The sequence below is a fragment of the Cotesia glomerata genome, linkage group LG1, assembly GCF_020080835.1.
Source record: "Cotesia glomerata isolate CgM1 linkage group LG1, MPM_Cglom_v2.3, whole genome shotgun sequence".
NCBI classification, from domain to species: Eukaryota; Metazoa; Arthropoda; class Insecta; order Hymenoptera; family Braconidae; genus Cotesia; species Cotesia glomerata.
The window spans coordinates 4,674,340-4,694,976 of NC_058158.1; the positions used below are offsets into that span (position 1 = coordinate 4,674,340).

Below are 20,637 nucleotides of genomic sequence, written 5' to 3' on the forward strand. Positions count from 1 at the left end.
TGAAAAGAACTTGAGCTTAAATTTAAAATAATTAAAATTTAACGAGCCTCGTGATTTCCAACTCGACGATTGTAACTAATAAGCTTATCATAAATTATGTCAACAATTTAAATGTTTTGTAACTAACGAAATGATTTCTGTTATCGCACGAATTTAAACAATAAAAAAAAGGTAATATTGAAAACTTACTCTGTGAGTAGTAACAGAAACGTTTGTTTTTTAAATAAAAAAAAAATAATTTTTAACAGCAATTTCTTTAATCCATCCAGTCTCTCGAGTATCAAGTGACTCGTGAACTTTAAACGTTGGTTATTCTTTAAGTATTATGTTTTCGCGTTGGTTTATCTTTGTGAATATATCATTATTATTGTTATGTTTGGTAAATACTATTGAAATGGAAAATGAATCGATGATAAATGAAGAAAGTACAACAAGGTTATCATTTAAAATTGATGGTATCGGCGATGGAGATTCAGATTCCAATTCCGCATTAACTACAGATGTTGATAGATCAACTAAATTAGATAATGAAACCCAAACGCAAGTCAATAATTCAATATCAAACGGAACGAAGAAAGTTTGCGACGGTAAAAATTGCACGGATTATCCGATGACACGAGATTCGTTTAGCAAAGAATCAAAAAAACAAGGAAAAGAAGATACGTTTCCTTTTACTTTCTCTCCGCTAAATTCATCGGAGTTTAATAATACGTCCTTGGAAAGCTCATCACCTTCTTCCTCTTCTTCACCGGCGACTTTCCACCATTTGGAGGCGAATTCCGAGCAGAGAAAGTCTTATAATTTAAATACTATAAATTCTCTTCATCAAACATTACAAAATGTAATATTGATGGTTGTCAGACGTATTTCACCGCTGTATGGATTCAATCCAGATAGAAATGCCAATTCAAATAAATCACAAGACAAAATTGAGCGGTTCCATCAACCACCACCAAATATTACCGAACTTGTTGACAGCAATATAAACGCTACTGTTGAAAGTGATCAAATCAATAAGGTTTCAAGTTTGAACAAATTTTCAGATATCATTTTAGCGGCTAAATTTGCGACTAATTCTACATCTAAGACCAACAAATCAAAAATATATCACGCCAAAAAAGTAAAGCGTAGTGTAAGCAGAGACCGTTGGATAACAAAAATGAATAATAAAGAAGATGGAATGGTGGAAATGTATGCTTTCATTGTTCGAGATGAAAAAATTCCCGCCTGTTGTCATCCAGCATCTGCTATCACGTATATAAAAACTTTTAATTACAAAATCAAATTTAACTACAAAAATAAATATTTCTTTATCAAAATTACTAGAATAACGAATATTTGTATGCTTTTTTCAGCGACAAAAGGTATTTTATGTGCAGTGGTGCTATTTTGACAGCGACACATGCCATTACAACAGCGTCCTGCATGCACTTTGCCGATTTATACGAGTATGTACTCATGTTGTCACAGCTTTTTATTATCTTGTGTAAATGTCTGCGTATACATCTTAAAATTTTTTAATTTAGTTTACGTAGTAGATCGTAAAAGTATATAAATTAAATTATTTATAACCTTAACCTGATGGGCGTACTGTAACTTTTATAGGCAACACATCGATGCCGAACTGGCTGTTCTTGTTGGCGCTGCAACATCGTTACCCTACGTCATCAAAATAAATCGCTATGAAATGCATCCGAATTATGTTTATAATGTTGACAGCCCTGACCACCCGACTTACAATGTTGCAATTTTGTTTTTGAATTGCGGGTAATTATTGTTTCGTAATATTAATTTGATACGAATATTTTACTTATTAATCTGAAATTAAAATAAGCCGATTAAAACTTTTAATATTGAAGATTTAGCTTTCTTACTGGGGTTATTGAGTTGCCAAAGCTGCCCAAGGGTATTTATGATGACGTCGGTCACATGTGCTGTAGCCAAAAATGCCAGCTTTTGACGGTTATACAAAGAGTCAATGTATGTTTGTAATTAGTTTTATTAAATTTAATAGTTTTGTGATCAAAGGCTTGAGTTTTACAGAATCACCATCTTATTAAACCGATAGAAGCTCAGCATTTGCCTCCACCGGTTCACGACGACGACAGTTTAATGACAGTACCGAGACGTAATTTTGGATTAAGAAGACTGTACCGGCTTAAAAAGAATATATTTCCCTTGATAAGGAGAAAAAGGAATCCGGTTAAGCTCGCTCCAGCGCCGTCATTCTTATCAAAGGATACGTCTTTGTTTGCTGAAAGAAGCAACAGTGGTAAAAAAGTTCAAATTAAACGACAAAATGAAGTTACGAAACGGAAAAAGAAAACTAAGGACATACTAGACGTAATTGCTGATGCCAAGAAAGGAGCAAAAAGTAAAAAACAAAAATCTTTTGATATCAACGACATCAAAAGTATCAACGGCAGAAGGAAAATTATCGGTATGTTTATTTATCTCTCTAAAAATGATTCAGTTCTCTATTGTTATATTTTGTTCTAATTTTTATATCTAGATGATCTGAAAGAGAGAATAGCGTCGAATTTGATGCAAGTTGATGAAAAACTTACGTCAATTGACTGGAGTAAAATAGAGGAGGAAACAAAACCAAAAGTCCGAGTAACCGATCAGGAAAAAATTGAAAAATTTGCCAAGGAAATTGTTGACGAGACGATGGGTCGTTTGGAAGAAGTTTTAGAAACCAATGTGACTAGCGATGTTGGAGCCAAGCGTAAAGATAGTGTTAATAATAAAAAAAATATTTTACTCTCGATGATGGGCGAGTCAAAAGATCCGGAGATACTTAAGAATTTTGCTGAAATTTTTTCTAATGTCATTAAGAGTGCAATACCTCCTAACAATGCCAGTCGTATATCAGTGTCGTCAGATATCACAATTGAGAAAAAAGATTTGACTGATCCTCGATCAAGGTATCACAAGTGTCCTCCTCTTGGTTCGCCAGTTTTCAGAAATCGTACTCTGGTAAGTTGATCATAATTTGATGACCCACGAAAAAATAGTTTTTCTTATACATAGCTTATATATGACCAATTCAGAAAATTTTTTTCACAAACACTTTTGTCTTCAATTGTGGTAGGTCGCGATGGTCGCTTACACATGTGATGACGTAGAAAGCTGGGTCGAGTGGAAATACGTGAGCTTATCAAGAAATTTAAACTGGATCCGTCAAAGAACATCAGTAGCTCAAAATCAGAAGCCTACAATGTGTGCCACCGAGTTTGCTGGCAGTGACTTTTCTGAAGCAGGCTTGAGTTTGAATTACGGAGACGAGATTATCCAAAAATCAGCTCTGTTCAAAAAACAGAGCCCATCGTATCTTGAGACATTCGATAACACTTACAAGCCTGTTGACGAGACACTGAAAGGCGTCAGAGAAACAAACAACGAGAACGATAACTCCAGGGCGTTTACAATTCCCAGCGTGCATCCGAAGTTATCAGACTGGCAAATTGGGCCTGACCCGACGAAGAACCCTTCATGGCCGCCGAATGGGGTCCCACCTCCGAGCAATAAGGGAAGATTCGTAGCAGTGAGCAACGTTAATTCAAATACCTGCTTCACAAAACCCGATGGGTCTACGGACTGTCGAACGGTCTCTAACACGTACACGCTGGAGTAATGATTCAATCAGCACTCAATTTACTCACGATGTGCCTATATTTATATCGTAGGTAACAATATCCAATTAAGACGCCTTTTATTACACCAAACCAATTTGTAACGTCATTTCAGGGCTATCTTGTTGTTAGTTAATTATCTGACAAAAGCTTTTAAATTATATTCTAAGAAACGGGACAATCAACTTCCTACTTTAAGCTTACTTAAGATTTACGACAAACAGTATATCAACGATCGACAGTCTTTTGATAATTTAATCTTGTATGATATTATTATATATTACATGTAGAAAAAAAAAGAAAACCATCAAATGAATTTAAAGTGTTTCATTCTTATCAATATCAATATCACGATTTACTTTTGTGAATAAGCTTTAGGAAGAGATCTCATCACCGATAACAATTCACCACAACACTGTATGTAAGTATGTATGTATGTATGTATATATATAAAGTATGGGCTGTACAATACTTTTTATATCTTGGTATCATCGATGTAACAGGAGCACAAGGATCCTGTTTCAATATCTTATATCTCATAACAAGACTCCACTCTTGTCTTCCCACGCGTAAATCATTATGTGGCTACGTTTCGGATGAAATGCACTTCCTGTCTTTCTAAGGCTGTCCTCGACGTGCATCATTATGTTGATCACGATGATGAGGTCAAATCAATATCGAGTAAATCGCTACATATATTCATGAGCTCAAAACCGTATATTCAATCAACTAAATTCACTTTTTTAGGCTTCGGTTGTACAATAACTTGTTACTCAATTGCAAATCACACGTTAACTTCGACCCATGCAACATCATTCAAAGACACGACGTTCTTTTACCGAATATTTGTATCATAAATTGTAATCATTACAAATAAACACAATAACAACTGTAAATCAGTTAGCCAGTGCAGAAATAGTTGATTACTTTGGTGAGTTATTGAATTTCCGCTAGATGACTTCCTCTTCTCGTACTCAGTACGAAAATTAAGTTACATGAAGGACTTTATCTAGAGAAACTTATAATTATGCAACCGATAAATTATTTTGTATTTTATTTTTGGTTGATCTGGCAATAAACAAATTTGTTATTTCAAACGAAAAGATAACATAAATTTTGAGAATTGAATAATTTACATGAAAAAATAGTTAATTAAAATGACTGTTTAAATGAGCAAGATTTATCACTCCATTCATCATTAAAACAATTATCAAGACATGACATCTTAATTAAATTACTTACTCGCTTGTTTCAAGATACTGGAAAACCCGGTAGACAGGCCGGCGATACATGAAAAGATGACCCTCGACACGATCCACCATCATCCTAGATTCACTTAATCATTCGTACTTATCAACCGGAAAAGTATAAAACGTCACCTTTACACAAGTCTCGGAGATTATTTATTTAAGTAGTATTATCTGGGAGTTTATAATTGTATTATATACTTTTCTCTCAATGAGACATTGTTGGGTCACTATCGATCGCAAAGTAACACACACACACAGTTATGTTAACGCAGCATCAATTTAAATTCTTTATTTTCCACTCGATAAATCACCACTATAAGAAAAGGTAACTGATTAACAATAAAACAAATGAAAAAATAAAAGCTCTTGTACAATAAATTTAAGTAAAACTTTAAAGAGGGTTTCAATCGCGATTTAATGCCTAGTAGTAGAAAGATCTACCTGTGCAAAGAATTAAATCCTATTATATGTACGAAATACTAAACAGCGATTAATCGATTGAACCAATAGTGAGTTAAGTGAAATCAATTATTCTCGGCAATTACTTTATCAGTATCAGCGCTTTACTTGTAAATTTATATCACTTTCAAGCAAAAATTTCACAAGAAGAATATATGTAAAAAATATCAGTATGATACATTTTTTTTTTATATTTTCAATAAGTGGATTTTTTTTATATATTCTAAGATATATTATTAATGTATTTAAACTACATTTAAAATATATCAAATAAATATAACATCGGTCAAAACTTAGCTAATTAAAAAATATTATTCATACATATTTTATGTATATTTTTTTTTGTAAATTTTTTCATGGGAGCAATAAATTCAAATTTGAATTGACAAAAGAAAAAGACGACGCCTTGTCGTAAAATGTTAAATTGCGTACAATTTAATATAAAAGTAATGAACACGAGGGCGGTTGGAATCCTCCCTTTGTCACCCCCGACGAGCAAGTTCAATGTTTCAATCCTCTCCTATTCTATCCTATCCAAGATAAGCGAAATGTTCTCGCGGTCAGTGCCCCCTTCACACACAACGCCATCCTAAATTTACTTGGAGAATCCCAACTCTCTATCGGGCTATTTAAATACTAAAAAACAATAATATTAACGTAATTCCGTGTTCAAAGTAACTCCTGGCTGGCACTTTAGTAAACTCATCTGCCACCTGATTATTTCCACCAGCTGTCAGCGATTTCCTGGTCCATATTTTTTCCCAGCAATTTATATCACGCTCCTAAAACTCGTCACCGGCCCAAAAATAATTAGCTTTATATTATGATTATGATTAACGCAATGAAGTAAGAAAATACGAAGTAACTAGAGTTGAATTATCCCCAGTAACCCGAACCGTAACTCGATCCTATTAATCCTGAGCAAAAACCTCGCCGGAAATCTCTTGACGTAATCATAATCACTGATACTAAGAAATATATTATCTTTTACATTTTATAATACGCTACAATCCTAACAAAATTTTATAAATACTTGCTCTCTCAGAAAGGCAACACTTTACTCAACTCAACTCGAATAATCCAGGAACAAAGTCAAGTACGGAGATAAAGAGAGTGGAAAATAAAGCACAGACACTTACACTTGGCAACAGAGAAGTTAAAGAGAGGTTTAAACGTAACGTGGACAACTGTACGTCCTGGCAGCGTGAGGGAGCAGGCGCTCTGCTGGGTGCGGCAAAAGCTGCGCCGCGACGCCCGGCGTCCTCTAATCCCTCCTCTCCGAATAGAACCCAAACCGGCGTTGTATTTTCATGTGTCTTATATAGATATATGTTTATATATACCAAAATTTATATTTTTTTGTCCTCATACGTTCAGCACACTAAAACTGCTAGCGATTTTTTGCAACTTTTCCTCTGCCGGCAACTATTTAAACTGTCGCGAGTGGAAACTGGATGTAATGCTTTATCTTGCTCACGAGGATTAAGGTGCTAACCAGATCCGATTGGCTACGCATCCCTTGTGTATGTGAACACAAACATGCTACCCTTGTCACACGTTCATACCAACACTCCCTTGCTGTCCCAGGGAAGGGATGTTCTGTGTTCAATGTCGGACATACTAGAGCAGGAAACTAGGGAGAGAGTACAGTCAAGCCAGAGAACTTGATTATCATCGTTTTTTTTTTTTTCAGTTAAACACGTTATTGGTTATAACAAAAAATAGTAAAAGTATATATTGATTTTCAGCTCCTAATTTCAGCTCGGCTTTGCTTTGTTTCTGGTTACATCATACATGACATAATACGGAATCCGACGATCGCGTGATTGTTATCGACGTGTTAATTAGAGCGACAAATGGGAGGCATGATGAACCAAATTCATGGCAGATCAAAGTCAAAGTCAAAGTAGAAGAAAAAAGAGTGAATTTTATCTAAAAATACACCTTGAGATTACAGATATAGAGTTTTAGAACAAAAAACATGAACCCCTGGCTGTAAATTGTGACCAGAAGGCACAGCATCAGCTCCGCCTCAAAATCTCAATGACGATGTACTTATTCTTTATTCTCTATTCAAACAAAATAAAATAGTGAATGCACCTCCTTGACGTACATATACACACGTACGCCCATTCGAGATGGCTGCTTTGTAATGATGATGATGACTTTGTGCAAGTTAAACCGGGCGTTAGTATCCTCTTTGTTGGGAATTGAGAGTTTCAATACAACCGTGTACACTGCATGTAGGCCCGCGAGTTCAGTGTGAGTATGAGAGAGAAACTTATAAGCACCTAGTAGCTTTTTTTATTCATTATGTGTGCCATCATATAATTCCCATGTACTCCGCTTGGCGCATTGATCAATTTCTGTTACCGCATCAGAGTTAATTCAATCATTCTGCAGACAATGGTGTATTCACATTTAGGGGTCAAACTCCATTGTTTCTCGGCAACATTAACGTGGATGGAAACTCTATTATTGAAAGGCGGGTGAATAGTTATTATTACCTTTTTTTATTTTTTAGTTTATAAAGCTTCAATAAAATATAAAAGTCTTATTTTAGATAAGTGTTTGTACAAAACTATTGTCATGGAAAATAGTTTGGATCCTTAAAAAGTCATTTTCAATATTTACTCTGAGCAAAGTTAGAGTATTATTGGAAAATATATTATATATCTTACGGTCTTATTCTTGAGAAATATTTTTCAACGTAATATCTTTTTATGAGTTTCTTTTAATGTAAACTTTTATAAATAAAGATCTAAATATTTTTCTTTTTCAATAATGAGTGCTTATTATTGATCACTTGTAACTTGAACATGTTGAAAATTTCAAGCAATTCAATTGAATATTCTTTTATAAAAATCGAATATTAAGTAGAATATATTATTAACACGACATTTCAAGCGAAATGTCAAAAAGTTTCAGAATTCCCCCATTGAAATCCCCTCTAAAATGTGTCTAAAAAGTTTCTCATTACCGGGATAATATTTTCATAAATTCACAGACTAGAAGTAGTGACGGCTAATCTAAAAAATTCAAAGCCTCAGTAGCTTATGTTTTTAAAAATAAATTCGATACAACTTTTTCCACTGGTGTACCGGTAAATTTTCCATCAGTGCTATTTTTTATTATTCTTTTCAATGTCACCAATCTTTATTCACTTGGAAAGCTTCGCAGCCCTTATATTCACACGGGAAACCAGTTTCGCGATTCTATCGTTCGGTTATTCAGAAATGTATGCATCTATATACATAATAAGGGAGAAACTAGTTTGTTACGTCTCATGGCAACCTAGCTACGATAAATATAAGCGTTATATGCTATATGTTATATGTACACACATACTTATAAATGTAAATATAAATATAGTAAATGTAAACATACATTTCAACAGACTATTTATGCAAATGGCTATTTAAACTCACTAAAATATTGATCATTTAATGAATATTATTAACAATTATTTCTTTAACTAAAAGTGAATAATATTTAGTATTTAATTATATCTGACGCGCTTTTAATATTTTTTTGTTGAGTTTTAATTTATGCTAGGAGGAAAAAAATTTTTCTAAACTGAAATAACAAATTCTTGCTATATTCAGTAATTATGACTACATCATATTATTATTATTTTTTTATTGTTGTTATTATTATGTCAACAAAATAATTTGAATAAAAATTTTTAATTAAAAAATATCGATAAAATAAAAATAATATTAATTTTTTTTTTCAATTCTACGGCTTATCATATTATTAAAAATAAATAAAAATTATTAATATAATAACACTTTTCGTAATGGCAACGATTGAAAATTACAGTTTGCGAGCCAGCAAACCCCTCGGTATCGATTTTCCATCAACCCCACGGCTCTAACATCGAGCGATATTTAAAATAATCAGCAAACACTTATCCAGAATGGACAAATTATTCCAACGATAAAAATCTTGCTTTCAAACCGCAACACTTTTTTCAGTGAAGTGAATAATACAGCTGACAATCGTTTAATCTCAAAGGCTATCTACCCACTGAAGTTTGAGATAACGTGCGAACCACGCTCATATTTAACACTTTGCATACATAATTAAGCATAGCTTAGCATTAGTACTATTACTCAGAACATTTTTTTCTATCAAGGAGGAAAATAATATCAACACCGGAATTTCACCGTGGTTTTCCACATAATCAATACTTTGCATTCTATTTTATTTGGAGGGAAAAACAACTACTGTGTATTGATAGTTAATCAATAAATTACTTGTGAATTTAAATAAAAACCGAAAGTAAACATTGGAGATAAAAAATGTTAAGATAAAAGAGCTAAATAAATAAACATATAGGTTGAATTTAAATTCAAAATTGAAGTTGGCTCTTGAAAATGAAGTAGTTTGGAATATGAAGAGACGAGATGAGTGAATGGTTGAGAATGAGGTCGAGATAAAAAATGCGAAATTATAAATAAAAGAGGGCGAGAGACGTGAAAATGGCCACAATGCGGATGTTAAAAAAACAGAGAGGAGAATAAGAGAGTATTCAGGAATTGTGTAATGAACGTAACGTCCACCCTTCCTCCAAAACAGAGAAGGGACACACAAGACCCTTTTGAGATACCCTCGTCTGATACGCAAAACTGGGTATAAACGTTCAGTTCAGTTCCATTGCTCTTGACGAAGATCGCGTGTATAGCAGATATTGTGCTCTGTTCTGTAGACTACATAACACACTAAACACTATTTATGTCCGTATATGTGTGCTTATATACATACTTGTCCAAGTATATATTACTGCGGTAAATTCAGTTCTTGGCACGAGCCTTAACGGAGCTTCAACGTAGCTTCATGCGGTCCAATCAATGTAATTAACATAAAAGAATCCCCGTTTACTATTGATTATTCTGAGGCTCTACGGGCTACTCTACTCTATCAGAAAATTTAATTAATTAATTTACTATTAGAGTTCATTTTACTGTTAATTGATAAGTACATGAATAGTATAAGTCCACGGATTAAGATTAAGATGAATAGAAAACAAATAATTAATTATTTTAATGGTTTCTTTATAATTCTCTTTATATTAATAATGAATTTTAAAAATTGGCAGTAAGTACAGCTGTTATGTCTTCCAACGAAGCTTCTCTTCTGCCGAGAATATTCCTCACTCGGATGACTAATGCAAAAACGAGAAATTACGATGGGTGGCTATAATCGAGCGTCGTTCTGTATATACGCTTCTGCTGTTGTATATATTCGCGGTCTTACTTTACTTCCCCTGATTCATTACGTTGAAAAAGTACCACGGACTCCCTGTCAGTCAGCTTGAGATACTCAATGTGAATAAATAATTATTTCTTTTAGATTAATAATTATTATACTCATAAAACTTGTTTATGATTTTTTTAAAAATTTATTACAGGCGTGTTCGGCTGTTCCATTTCAAAAAACAGTAGAAAAATTTTTAGGCCTGTTTTTAGGCGATATTTTTATGCTTTAAATTATTAATCTCATTTTTTTTTTAATGTTTTAATACAGGGGTAGCTGTATTTTCAGTAATTATATTTTTGAGGGTAATTTTAACTTTTATTTTTTAATTTAACGAGATATTTTAATCATTTTTACGGGAAAATAATCCTAAAATTTCTTCTCAATTTTTTTTTTACATAAAAATTTACCGAAATTTATTATTAAATATTTATGACCTTCATTAAAATGAGAAATTATTTTAATTTTATCTATAAAATGTCGGGCACTAGATTCGACCCATCCGCAGACATTGACTCACAAAAATGCATGGACCGGGCAAATAATTATCATTTGTTTCCTTTCACCGAATTAAAAACAAGCAACAAAATTTACAATCAATGATTCACATCATTAAAAGTTAAACAATTTAAATGAAGAATTAATAGATAAAAAATAATCAAATAAACACTAATTAATTTTCTGTGTCACGATAATCGATGTCTGATATAACCGAGGAGTAAAATAAACATTAAAGAAAAAGGAAAAACAAGCAAACAAAAGAAATGATGAAATTGTTTAATTATCAATGAGACACAAGTATCGACAAGTTCATCGCACTAATGCGGGACAGATATTACCAAGTTGAGTGTCAGAGTCACTATATGTGCATGTAAATACGTCCATATAAGTATTATGTTTATACACATACGATGCAAGTATATATATATATTAAATATATTACACATTACTTGAATGAGCTATGGAATTAAAACCGATAAGCTTCTACTGGTCGAGGATATATACTCATATAATGTTTTACGGCGCATTGCACATCCATATCTGTGTCTATAACTATAACTTAGAGCGAACAATATCAGTAGCAAATAAAAAAGCGTCGTTTTACAGCTATCGTAATATAAGTACTGCCAATAATATCTAGCAGTTGTATGGACTGATAGTCAGCGTAATGGTGGAATTCACGTTCAAAAAAGAGCAAAGACACTTTGAATTCCTCAGCGCTGCTTCCTGTCTGGTCTTCCATTGGTTTAAAGCATACAGCATACACCATAAGCATAATAGGTATGTTTATTATGTATATATGTATAATATTTATAAGTACACAATACATATATATTGCATTGCATTTATTTCGAAGACTAGACGTGTCACCACGTGAGCCTCTGACTTCGGTTAATAATTATGCCGCGAGCATAACTCGTGTGCATCCGTAAAATTTTTTCATTTGTGTCAACAATAGTCCTTTTAGAATATTTAAAAAAATAACAACTTTCACTTTTTTTGTTGCAAAAAATCTACACAAAATTATCCGAGCATAAATTATTCTCTGAATTTAAAATCAAAATTTTGGCCCAAGGATGGAAGATACGAAAAATTTGATCAAGAATTATCTTGTAGAAAATTTAATTTTTGACGAATTTTGTTCCATACTTTTTTTTACGTATCTTCAATATTTTGCATGTAAATGAGACTTGAATCTCAAAATAAACTTTATTGCTGATAATTTTTCAAGCTGTGAATTTCCACGTGGTTTAAATTCTCATATAATATAATTTACACCATGAAGGCTATTAAAGTTTTTAGTACTCACTTCTGAAATTGATTATCAAGGTTAACTTTTTATAGACACAACTACTTGCCTGATTGCTGCAATTTAACGGCACGAGTTTATTGATTGACAATCTGAAGAGCGTGGTTTCGAGTGTAATGAAATAAATTCAAAGAGCATGTGCACAGATGCGTTGGTAACCAGCTTATACATGTTCTCATATTTATATTTATATTTATTCATATGAACGTTGTATGAGTGTGTATGCATGATAAAACCATGAACCATGGAAAACAAAGATACCCTGAATAGTAAGCCACAGCACGTTTTCATGTACGTAAATTTTATAAATAGACACGTTATCGAATTGTGTGTTTGAAATGCAAATTCAAACCTTCGGGTTCACTGTCCATGTTTTATTTCTACGTGTCTGTTACGGTGTATCAATTTGTATTGTGACGGACTTTTTGTCAAATTGAATTGATTTTTTCGTGATCGATAAACGAACTACGATTTATTTGATTAATCAATTACAGTTATTTTTTTTTATGTTGTCGAATATATATTATCAATTATAATTATAAATATAAACAAATGCCTAGTTAAATAGGAAATGAGCAAGGCAAGATATACACACATTTGTACTTAAAAAATGAGTGAGTTGTCAATGTGATATTTTTTTATCAATGCGTAATTGTGAAACGGAAGTTTTCTTTCTATTTTTATCCAACAAGCCTCGAGAGCTTTTTTTGTCGGAACGAATTGATTTGCTGCGCTGTGCAAGGAAGGAGATAAAAAAAAAAAATAAAATGAGTTAGTACAGAAGGATAGAGATAAAGAGGACGGGACAATCATTTGGATTCTGAGTTTAAGAGCGCACTGATAGCAACTGCTCGACACCTGTGCCAGGTCGTGTACTATCAGATTCTGTAAATCGATTCCACCCGACGAGATCTTACTTGACTATATCTATCCACCTTTAGAACCCCGGCAGTGCCGGGCGTGCCACGAATTCCGTCTCACTGCCAGCCGGGCATCCATTCATTAGATTAGACATCTCCTATCACTACTTTACCGAGAATTCGAGTTGAGCCGATTCTCCTTCAAAGGACCCGCGTTCATAAACAAGCTACAAATATACTACAATACAATTATACAAAATCTTATTTTGTAATAAGATTTAAACTTTGTATTGGAAAACGATAATTTATTGGAATTCGAAAATCCTACAATGATTTTTAGGCTGTTTTTAAAAATCAGATAAAGTAAAAAATAAAAAGAATAAAATTCCCTCGAAGGAGAGAATCATTCAACCGAAAGGTAATTGGAAAAATTTGTCAAAAGATTTAGAAAGCTGATAAGAATTTAAAGTATCTACCTGACGGTGAATGAGATTTAAGTAAAACGTCATTGAAACAATAGTTTAATTTAAGTACGCATTACGCAGAATACAATGAGGTTAAAAAATAATAATAAAAAAAAATATGAAGACTGTATTTCAAAACGACCCGGGAGGTTTAAATAAATCAACAGCTGGATTCGTTTGGATCCTAGCGCATATGTCTAAGAGAATATACAAATCTTTTTTGCCATTTAACTCTCTTCATCCCCTTTACATTGCACTCTACTTAATTGTTACTACGCTGTTTACTTAATACGTCGGTAATTAATGCATACGAAATGAAAAATTGATAGTTGTAAGTTATACTTGTAATCTGCAATAAGTTTGTTAAGCTTTTGATTTCTAAACCTTTCTGTGAAGACTAAACAAATATTTATAGCGTCATCAATCTTTTCCGTTTTATTTATGTTCGTTGATGAATTTAATTTTTATACTTTTTAATAAACTAAATTAATCAGATAGTGTATTTGTTTTCTAGCAATGGGAAGAATTTTAAAAACTTCACATTGTTAAAAAATTCTTTCGACAGCCACCAGGGCTCGAACCTATGCCACGCCAGGTCAAGTTCGAGGATAAGCATGCAACCTCGACAGTAAAATTTTCTAGTTAATTAACTATTTATATTATTAAAGCAATATAAAAATAAAAGGCAATAAATGATCAGATTTAAAGTTTTTAGTAATTTTTATAAAAAAAAACCTCTGTAAGCGTCAACAATCATTCAAATAAGAGTTTAATATTATACATCAAACGTTATTATCATCGATCTGGTAATTCTCACTGGTATATTATAACGACTTTTAAACCGCTCTTGTTATATTATGACGTCGTGTAGAGTGTTGGCCCTGGTGTACAAAGTATGGTAAAAATACATTTTGTATTTTTGGCTACACACACACTTACACTCGTCCGCATCCTCACACAATCACACGACGAATACAGACACATGTTCGGCCACCGCGATGTGCATCTTCCATTCGGATTACGGCCTGGGGTGTACAGTACAGTACAGTACCACGCCGTAAGATTAAATACAAAATACGACGAGCGACATTTTCTAGATAATACTATATCTTTTTTTATTCTCTTGTTACTTCAATACCTATCCGACGAATTATCCGTATAAATGCCATTAATTTAACAGCGCAATGCATTGGTAACAAAAACTTGCTCCCCTACTAGATTAAACTTACTCTCCTGAACTACATACATTGTAATGAACCCTCCTGTACACCTATTTATATCTATAATTCTCATTTCTTTCATTGAATTCACGACGGCTCAAACTTCACAGTTTTGACTTTTATGCCCGGTATTCTTTATACTCAAACGAGGTTACATCACTCCCACGAATAATCATTTTATGGAAGAATTAATCTTTCGACAATAACAATACACCCTATGAGTTTATATTGTATTATTGTTATATTTATTATATAGAAAAAAGTTATACGTTTAAGTCGGTTATACCCTTCTTTTCTTATTTAATGCGTTACAGTTTTTGTTTTTTATTGTTACCTTTGTCTGCTAGATAATGCAATAATTATTGTATCACCGAGATGTCAAGCGATATAAAAATTATGCAAGCGAATATAAAATAGATAAATAATAAATTGAAAAGTTATCGGTATATATAATTGCTGTTAAGGAGGCCCACGCGCTGCATAATAATAAATTTATCTCGATCAATTTGGACTGTGACAATTGATTAATTTACAACTGACAATTTTTCTATACAATGTTTCTTTGTTTTTATTTTTGATTACTGACAAAAAAAAATTATGACATTAGCTAAAATTTTTTTTCATTTTATTAGAATATAATAAAGTCAGTTTGAAAATTTATAACAGGATTGAAATTAATATTTTATCGAAAGTAATACTATTAATTTTATTTTTTATCAAACTTTATTTGACAAAAGTTCACTTTTTTAAATGTTAAAAAATTTCAACAGGAAATAAAAAAAATTTTTTGAATAAAAAATTAATTTTTTCAACTATCAAAGATTTTATCTAAAAAAAGCGATGGGCTTCCTCGAGCAAAATATCAACTAGGGCATATCGAGTTAACAATAGTAAAAATAATAAAATCAGTAAACAATGATACTGCAAATAAGAATCAGAATCAGAGCACAAAACTCAATATTTAGTATCGGGTATTCATTGACTCGAATGACAATCAGGGAGCGGTAATCAGAGTCTTCGGATGACAAGACAGAATCACCTTCCCTCGAAAAAGAGCTATTTTTTACCTCCAGAGATGAAAGGCCAGAAAAACATGTGGTGAAAAAAAGAGCCTTTTTCGAACCCTTCTTACTGGCGAGTGTAAGGGCAAAACCGAATAGAAGCTGTTCACCCTCTGTTGACCGACATAGACACTCCTCCGTTTATTTAAAATATCACTTTTCCGCTGAAAGCAATCATTTTCCTAATGTATTGTCACTCCACTCACAAGGGTATTAACTTGAACACTTATTAACAAAAAAGGGTATACAAGTCGTCACCACGTGAAAAATGACCGGGCTCATGTAAATTGAGTTAAGTAAATATAAGTAAAGTCGAAAGTAAAAAAATAAAAACAGAGTATGAACCACGGACAGAGTGACTGAATTATGAAGGAGATTGTTGATGTGATCACACAGACTGCGAAAGAACTACTAACTACTGTCGTTTTACCATACACACGATTCAAGCTCATCCTTCACTTCTCTCTTCCCTCTTTCTCTCTGCCCTACCGAGCATCTCCCTCTCTCTTTTGTGTTGTCATACTCTTCACACTTATACAGTACACACTCGATTGCCTTATCTACTCAGTACTTACACACACCATCCATGTATTTTTATGTTCTGTATACATATATGTATATAAGTATAAAATAAAATATATGTACGTAACGCCCTCCTCACACATCCGACTGCTCCCTTATCCGTTTGCACGCGACTTCTTGTTCTTTGTTTATCTATAAGGTGTGTGGATCATCATAAAAATTGTGTAAATATTATAATAATAATTATCATTACCACTTTTACGAGTCACTCTTTGAACTTTATTATTAATTTAACCATCCTGAGGTCAATCATCTCTGGGATTTAAAATACTCTAAATTGAATATATAAAAATTTATTTTTGCCCTTCATGATTCACTGATGAGAAAAATGCAATTTATTTAAAAATAAAAAATTCTAAGCCGAGAAAATCATTTTGAAGAATTTTTTTTATTTTAAACACTGATAAAATAATTTATTGATTGTTGGTAAGTTAATTTATTTATAAACAATTGATTTACATGATTAAAATAAAACTCTAATTTTTTCCCTTACCTACAATAAAACATAATTACCTTTAAAATCTATATCTTGATATTTAACAACACTCATTTTTACAATAATTAAAAATTTACTTACAAAAGTGTAAGTTTTATCAATTCCTCAAGGTAAAGTTCAACGACTGCCTCCACTATCACCATGACGAAATAAAATTTCAAAAACTACCTGTCATATCTAAACATTTTTCCTCATTATAAAGTAATGACTTTTTAAAATACTTAACTCATAAAAAATTCTAAATTTTAAACTTAATTTATTACAAGAATTTGACGATGAAAGGTTTGACTGCCCATAATGATGAAAATTTATTAACAAAAAAATCAAATTAGCCAAAGTTTAGCATAAACATTTCTTACATACAAAGACGTATCATCAGCAAGAGTCGATAATACATAATACAAAATATATCCAGAAGGCATAAATCATGGATATTATATTTCCTGGTGTATCTATCACATCAGCTGGAGTATAAACAGATCAGCGTGGATCGTAATCATAATATGAGTAACTTATTATATGATAAAGAGTATCCTTGGGAAGTGTTCAGTAGTTAGGGACATTTAGCGAAGTAAAGCCATATAATAACCTCAGCTTCCATTCTGCTCAGTTATATTGCCGACACCATACACTAGCTTTCGAACAACACAATCAACCCGTACGGGTCTCGTTCGTCCGTGTAATATATTGTACATGTAATATATAATAATAAAACAGTGGCTGGCGTCTCGCGTCGCCGTACATTACGTATAATATATCACAAGTAATATAATGTTAATGTTAATGTTAATATTAATGTAAAAGCTCCTTGTCCGTACCCAACACCAGCATCATTTTCTTCGTGCTATTCCTTTACTTGCCTCAACTTTACATCCATATTATAGTGTATATATGTTGGATATGTTAATGTATATTAGAGTTGAGTCATATTTATAAAGTAACGACTGCGGGCTGACGACTAACCGACGCTCCGCTTCTGGCAACTGACAAAGGAGGTACCAGACAACTGAACGCCGGACTGGGACTGGACTTGCATCCATGTAAATTGTATGTGTACAATGTAAGTGTAAGCCCTGAACTGCTCGCGTATTTAGCCACGAGGCCACGTGCTACATGTTATGTTAAACATACTGCTACTTTACGCCAATTTGCACTCTACTACTATCTTACGGACAACGTGTACACTTTATTTTAAATTTTATGTGCTACCGCTTTATTACTCTTATTCTAGATACTTCATTTCTAAAAAGGATGTCCCACTCCCCACTGCCTATTTCGCGCTGTCCCTTTGTTTGTGGCTGGTGATGATGATTAAAGTTGAGACTGTTCTACTATTAAATTAACAACCTCTGCGTAGGTATTATCTCGTAAAATTAACTGTTAATAAGTTAGAGTAAGAGTTGAGAGATTAAAAACAATAAACGTTGAGTAACGCCATCAGTAAAGCAATAGAGAGTAAAGTTTAAGAGTTGAGTGTTTATACTCTATGTCACGTTTAAGTTTTTTTAACCGGATTTCCTTTTTTGTCGAGTATTAACGCCAAGTGTTATTAATGCGTTATTAATTTGTGAAGTATTAATTATATTGGCAGTTTTCTTTTTGTAAGTTGATGACAGTTGTGATTACTTAACGATCTGGTAGTAATATATTGCAAAAAATAAATATATTTTTAGTAAAAAAAGATTATATGCTATATAAATTAGACACTTCAAAAAATTTTTAATTTTTTCAATTTTCAGATAAATTTTGAGATTTTTTTTGATTACCTGTTCAAAAAATATGGAATTAAAAAGAAAGCGTTTTTTTTACTTATAATTTTTTCAAGAATAATTTCAATTAAAATTAAAAAACAAATTTTTTTTTTAATGTAATTTTCAAAAAAAAAAATACAAAAAATCTAGATATTTTTTGTAAAATGATATGTTGATAGAAATGATTAAATTAGAGAAAATTGAAGTTCTTTTATCATTAAATTTTCTGGAATATTTTGAAATATTTATAAAATTAAGCATTAGAATTTAAATTTACTTGGATATTACATAAGGAATTCTTGTATCGGATGGAACAAGAAAATTTTCCCGTTAAAAATCGTATGAATTCAAGAAAATTTATCTAACGCAATTAAATTTTTCTAATGCCTTCAAGGAAAATTTATTCCTTGTCCTGTCTCACAGTTACTTTCTGCCTCACTTATATTTTTCTCGAAATTAAAGTTTTTCATTGTTCAAAATAAAATTTCAACCCCCACACTTTAGTATCTCATCTAAAAATTCATCAAAAGTGGTCAAGAGATAAACCATACTCTTAGAACAAAGAAATGCAAATAAAATGCTTTTAAAACAAAGTGAGATTCAATATCAACATCAATATTAAATTACAAATATTTGCAATTAGTAAAGTAAGTAAAGGTGATAAAGCATTCTGATTGAAGAATAAAAGCAAAGATAATAAATTTATCAATAACAAAGCGAAGGCAAATGAGGTGAGTAAGTTCACATACATGTATATCTTGTCATATCAGATCTATATGTATCAATTACCATGATCGTCGTCATTGTGATACAAAGAGGAATTGGAGCATTACTCATCATCTCGGTGTAATTTATTTAAGTAGGTATTGTAATTGTAATTATAAGCATAAGTACGGTTACCAGCAGGTGAAAACGCATATACACCGACACCAGATAAGCGGAGAGATGCATTGAGTTTATCGAGTCATTGCTAATTGCCGTGGTAAAGTTGCTGATACAATCAAACTAACAAGTCTGGTGGTATAGTCTGCATCAAGGGTTCTTGGCTTTGCATCGCATTGTGCTTTGCAATGACGATAGGCCTGGAATTGTGCTGCTAACATGGAGATGTAATGGTTTGTTCAACCAACGGAAGTACTAACGCGAACGCGAGAAACCCCTTACTCACCTCCAGTTCAAGACTTCTGTCTTCTGTGTCTGTAATATGGCTGTGAAACATTATCTATATGTGTAATACAATAATAGAACTTAAACTATGTAACAACAACACCAGTCGCCGTCATTTCTCATTCCATAAACATCCCAGTCTATTGTCTTACTCATTTTGCATTACATTAATCCAAACATTATATATCGCAAATATTTGTATTGTTTCTATTCACACTTACAAGCAGAAGACGGCTCACAATTCTCCGATTGGCTCTTCGATTCACTTGATGCAATTGTGAACAACGTTTAAGTATTCAAGTATTTATAAGCAGATGTAGAAGTAAAGTCGTGGTCAATTTAACGCCAAACGGTCAATTAAACTCTCGCCTTGTACTCTTGCTCATATAAGTATATATTGTAGAGCTATTTGAGAACTTTTTTTTAATGTCAGATTCTCAATCACGGTCAATTGATTTTGTAAGTATCAATCGCTCGCTTCGGACTTTAGTTTAAATATGGGAATGCTTTTCAGTAAAATATAAATTTTAAACATTACATCAATTAGTTTATTTTGATGACACGCAGAAAAAAAATTTTTTTGAAGGAAAATAATTTTTTTTACTCAAGAAAATTTATTTTTA

At 32.3% G+C, this 20,637-nt stretch overlaps 2 protein-coding genes across 7 annotated transcripts in view; one reads left to right on the forward strand and one right to left on the reverse strand.

Moving 5' to 3' along the window:
- The window catches only part of LOC123275242, a 48,335-nt gene that overhangs the window by 22,987 nt on the left and 4,711 nt on the right, over positions 1-20,637 (reverse strand). For 3 of the 6 annotated variants that reach the window (XM_044743219.1, XM_044743218.1, XM_044743224.1), the window contains exon 1: positions 16,025-16,437. The exons of 1 other annotated variant lie outside the window; for it this stretch is intronic. In XM_044743219.1, coding sequence (XP_044599154.1) covers positions 16,025-16,052 — 28 coding nt within the window. In that variant the 5' untranslated portion in view covers positions 16,053-16,437. Of the gene's footprint in view, positions 1-4,877; positions 5,199-16,024; positions 16,438-20,637 lie in introns of those variants that run through there. 2 more of the 6 variants (XM_044743222.1, XM_044743225.1) reach the window with 2 other exon arrangements.
- LOC123275243 lies at positions 281-3,934 on the forward strand. Its single transcript, XM_044743226.1, has 6 exons — positions 281-1,448; positions 1,606-1,767; positions 1,860-1,980; positions 2,044-2,440; positions 2,513-2,979; positions 3,095-3,934. The coding sequence occupies exons 1-6, from the start codon at positions 1,372-1,374 to the stop codon at positions 3,635-3,637; spliced, it is 1,767 nt and encodes a 588-aa protein (XP_044599161.1). The 5' UTR covers positions 281-1,371; the 3' UTR covers positions 3,638-3,934.

Coding starts and splice junctions, on each gene's coding strand:
- LOC123275243 (XM_044743226.1), top strand. CDS start 1,372: ATGTGCAGTGGTGCTATTTTGACAGCGACACATGCCATTACAACAGCG. Junction 1,981..2,043: donor CGGTTATACAAAGAGTCAAT/GTATGTTTGTAA, acceptor TGAGTTTTACAG/AATCACCATCTTATTAAACC. Junction 2,441..2,512: donor CGGCAGAAGGAAAATTATCG/GTATGTTTATTT, acceptor TTTTATATCTAG/ATGATCTGAAAGAGAGAATA.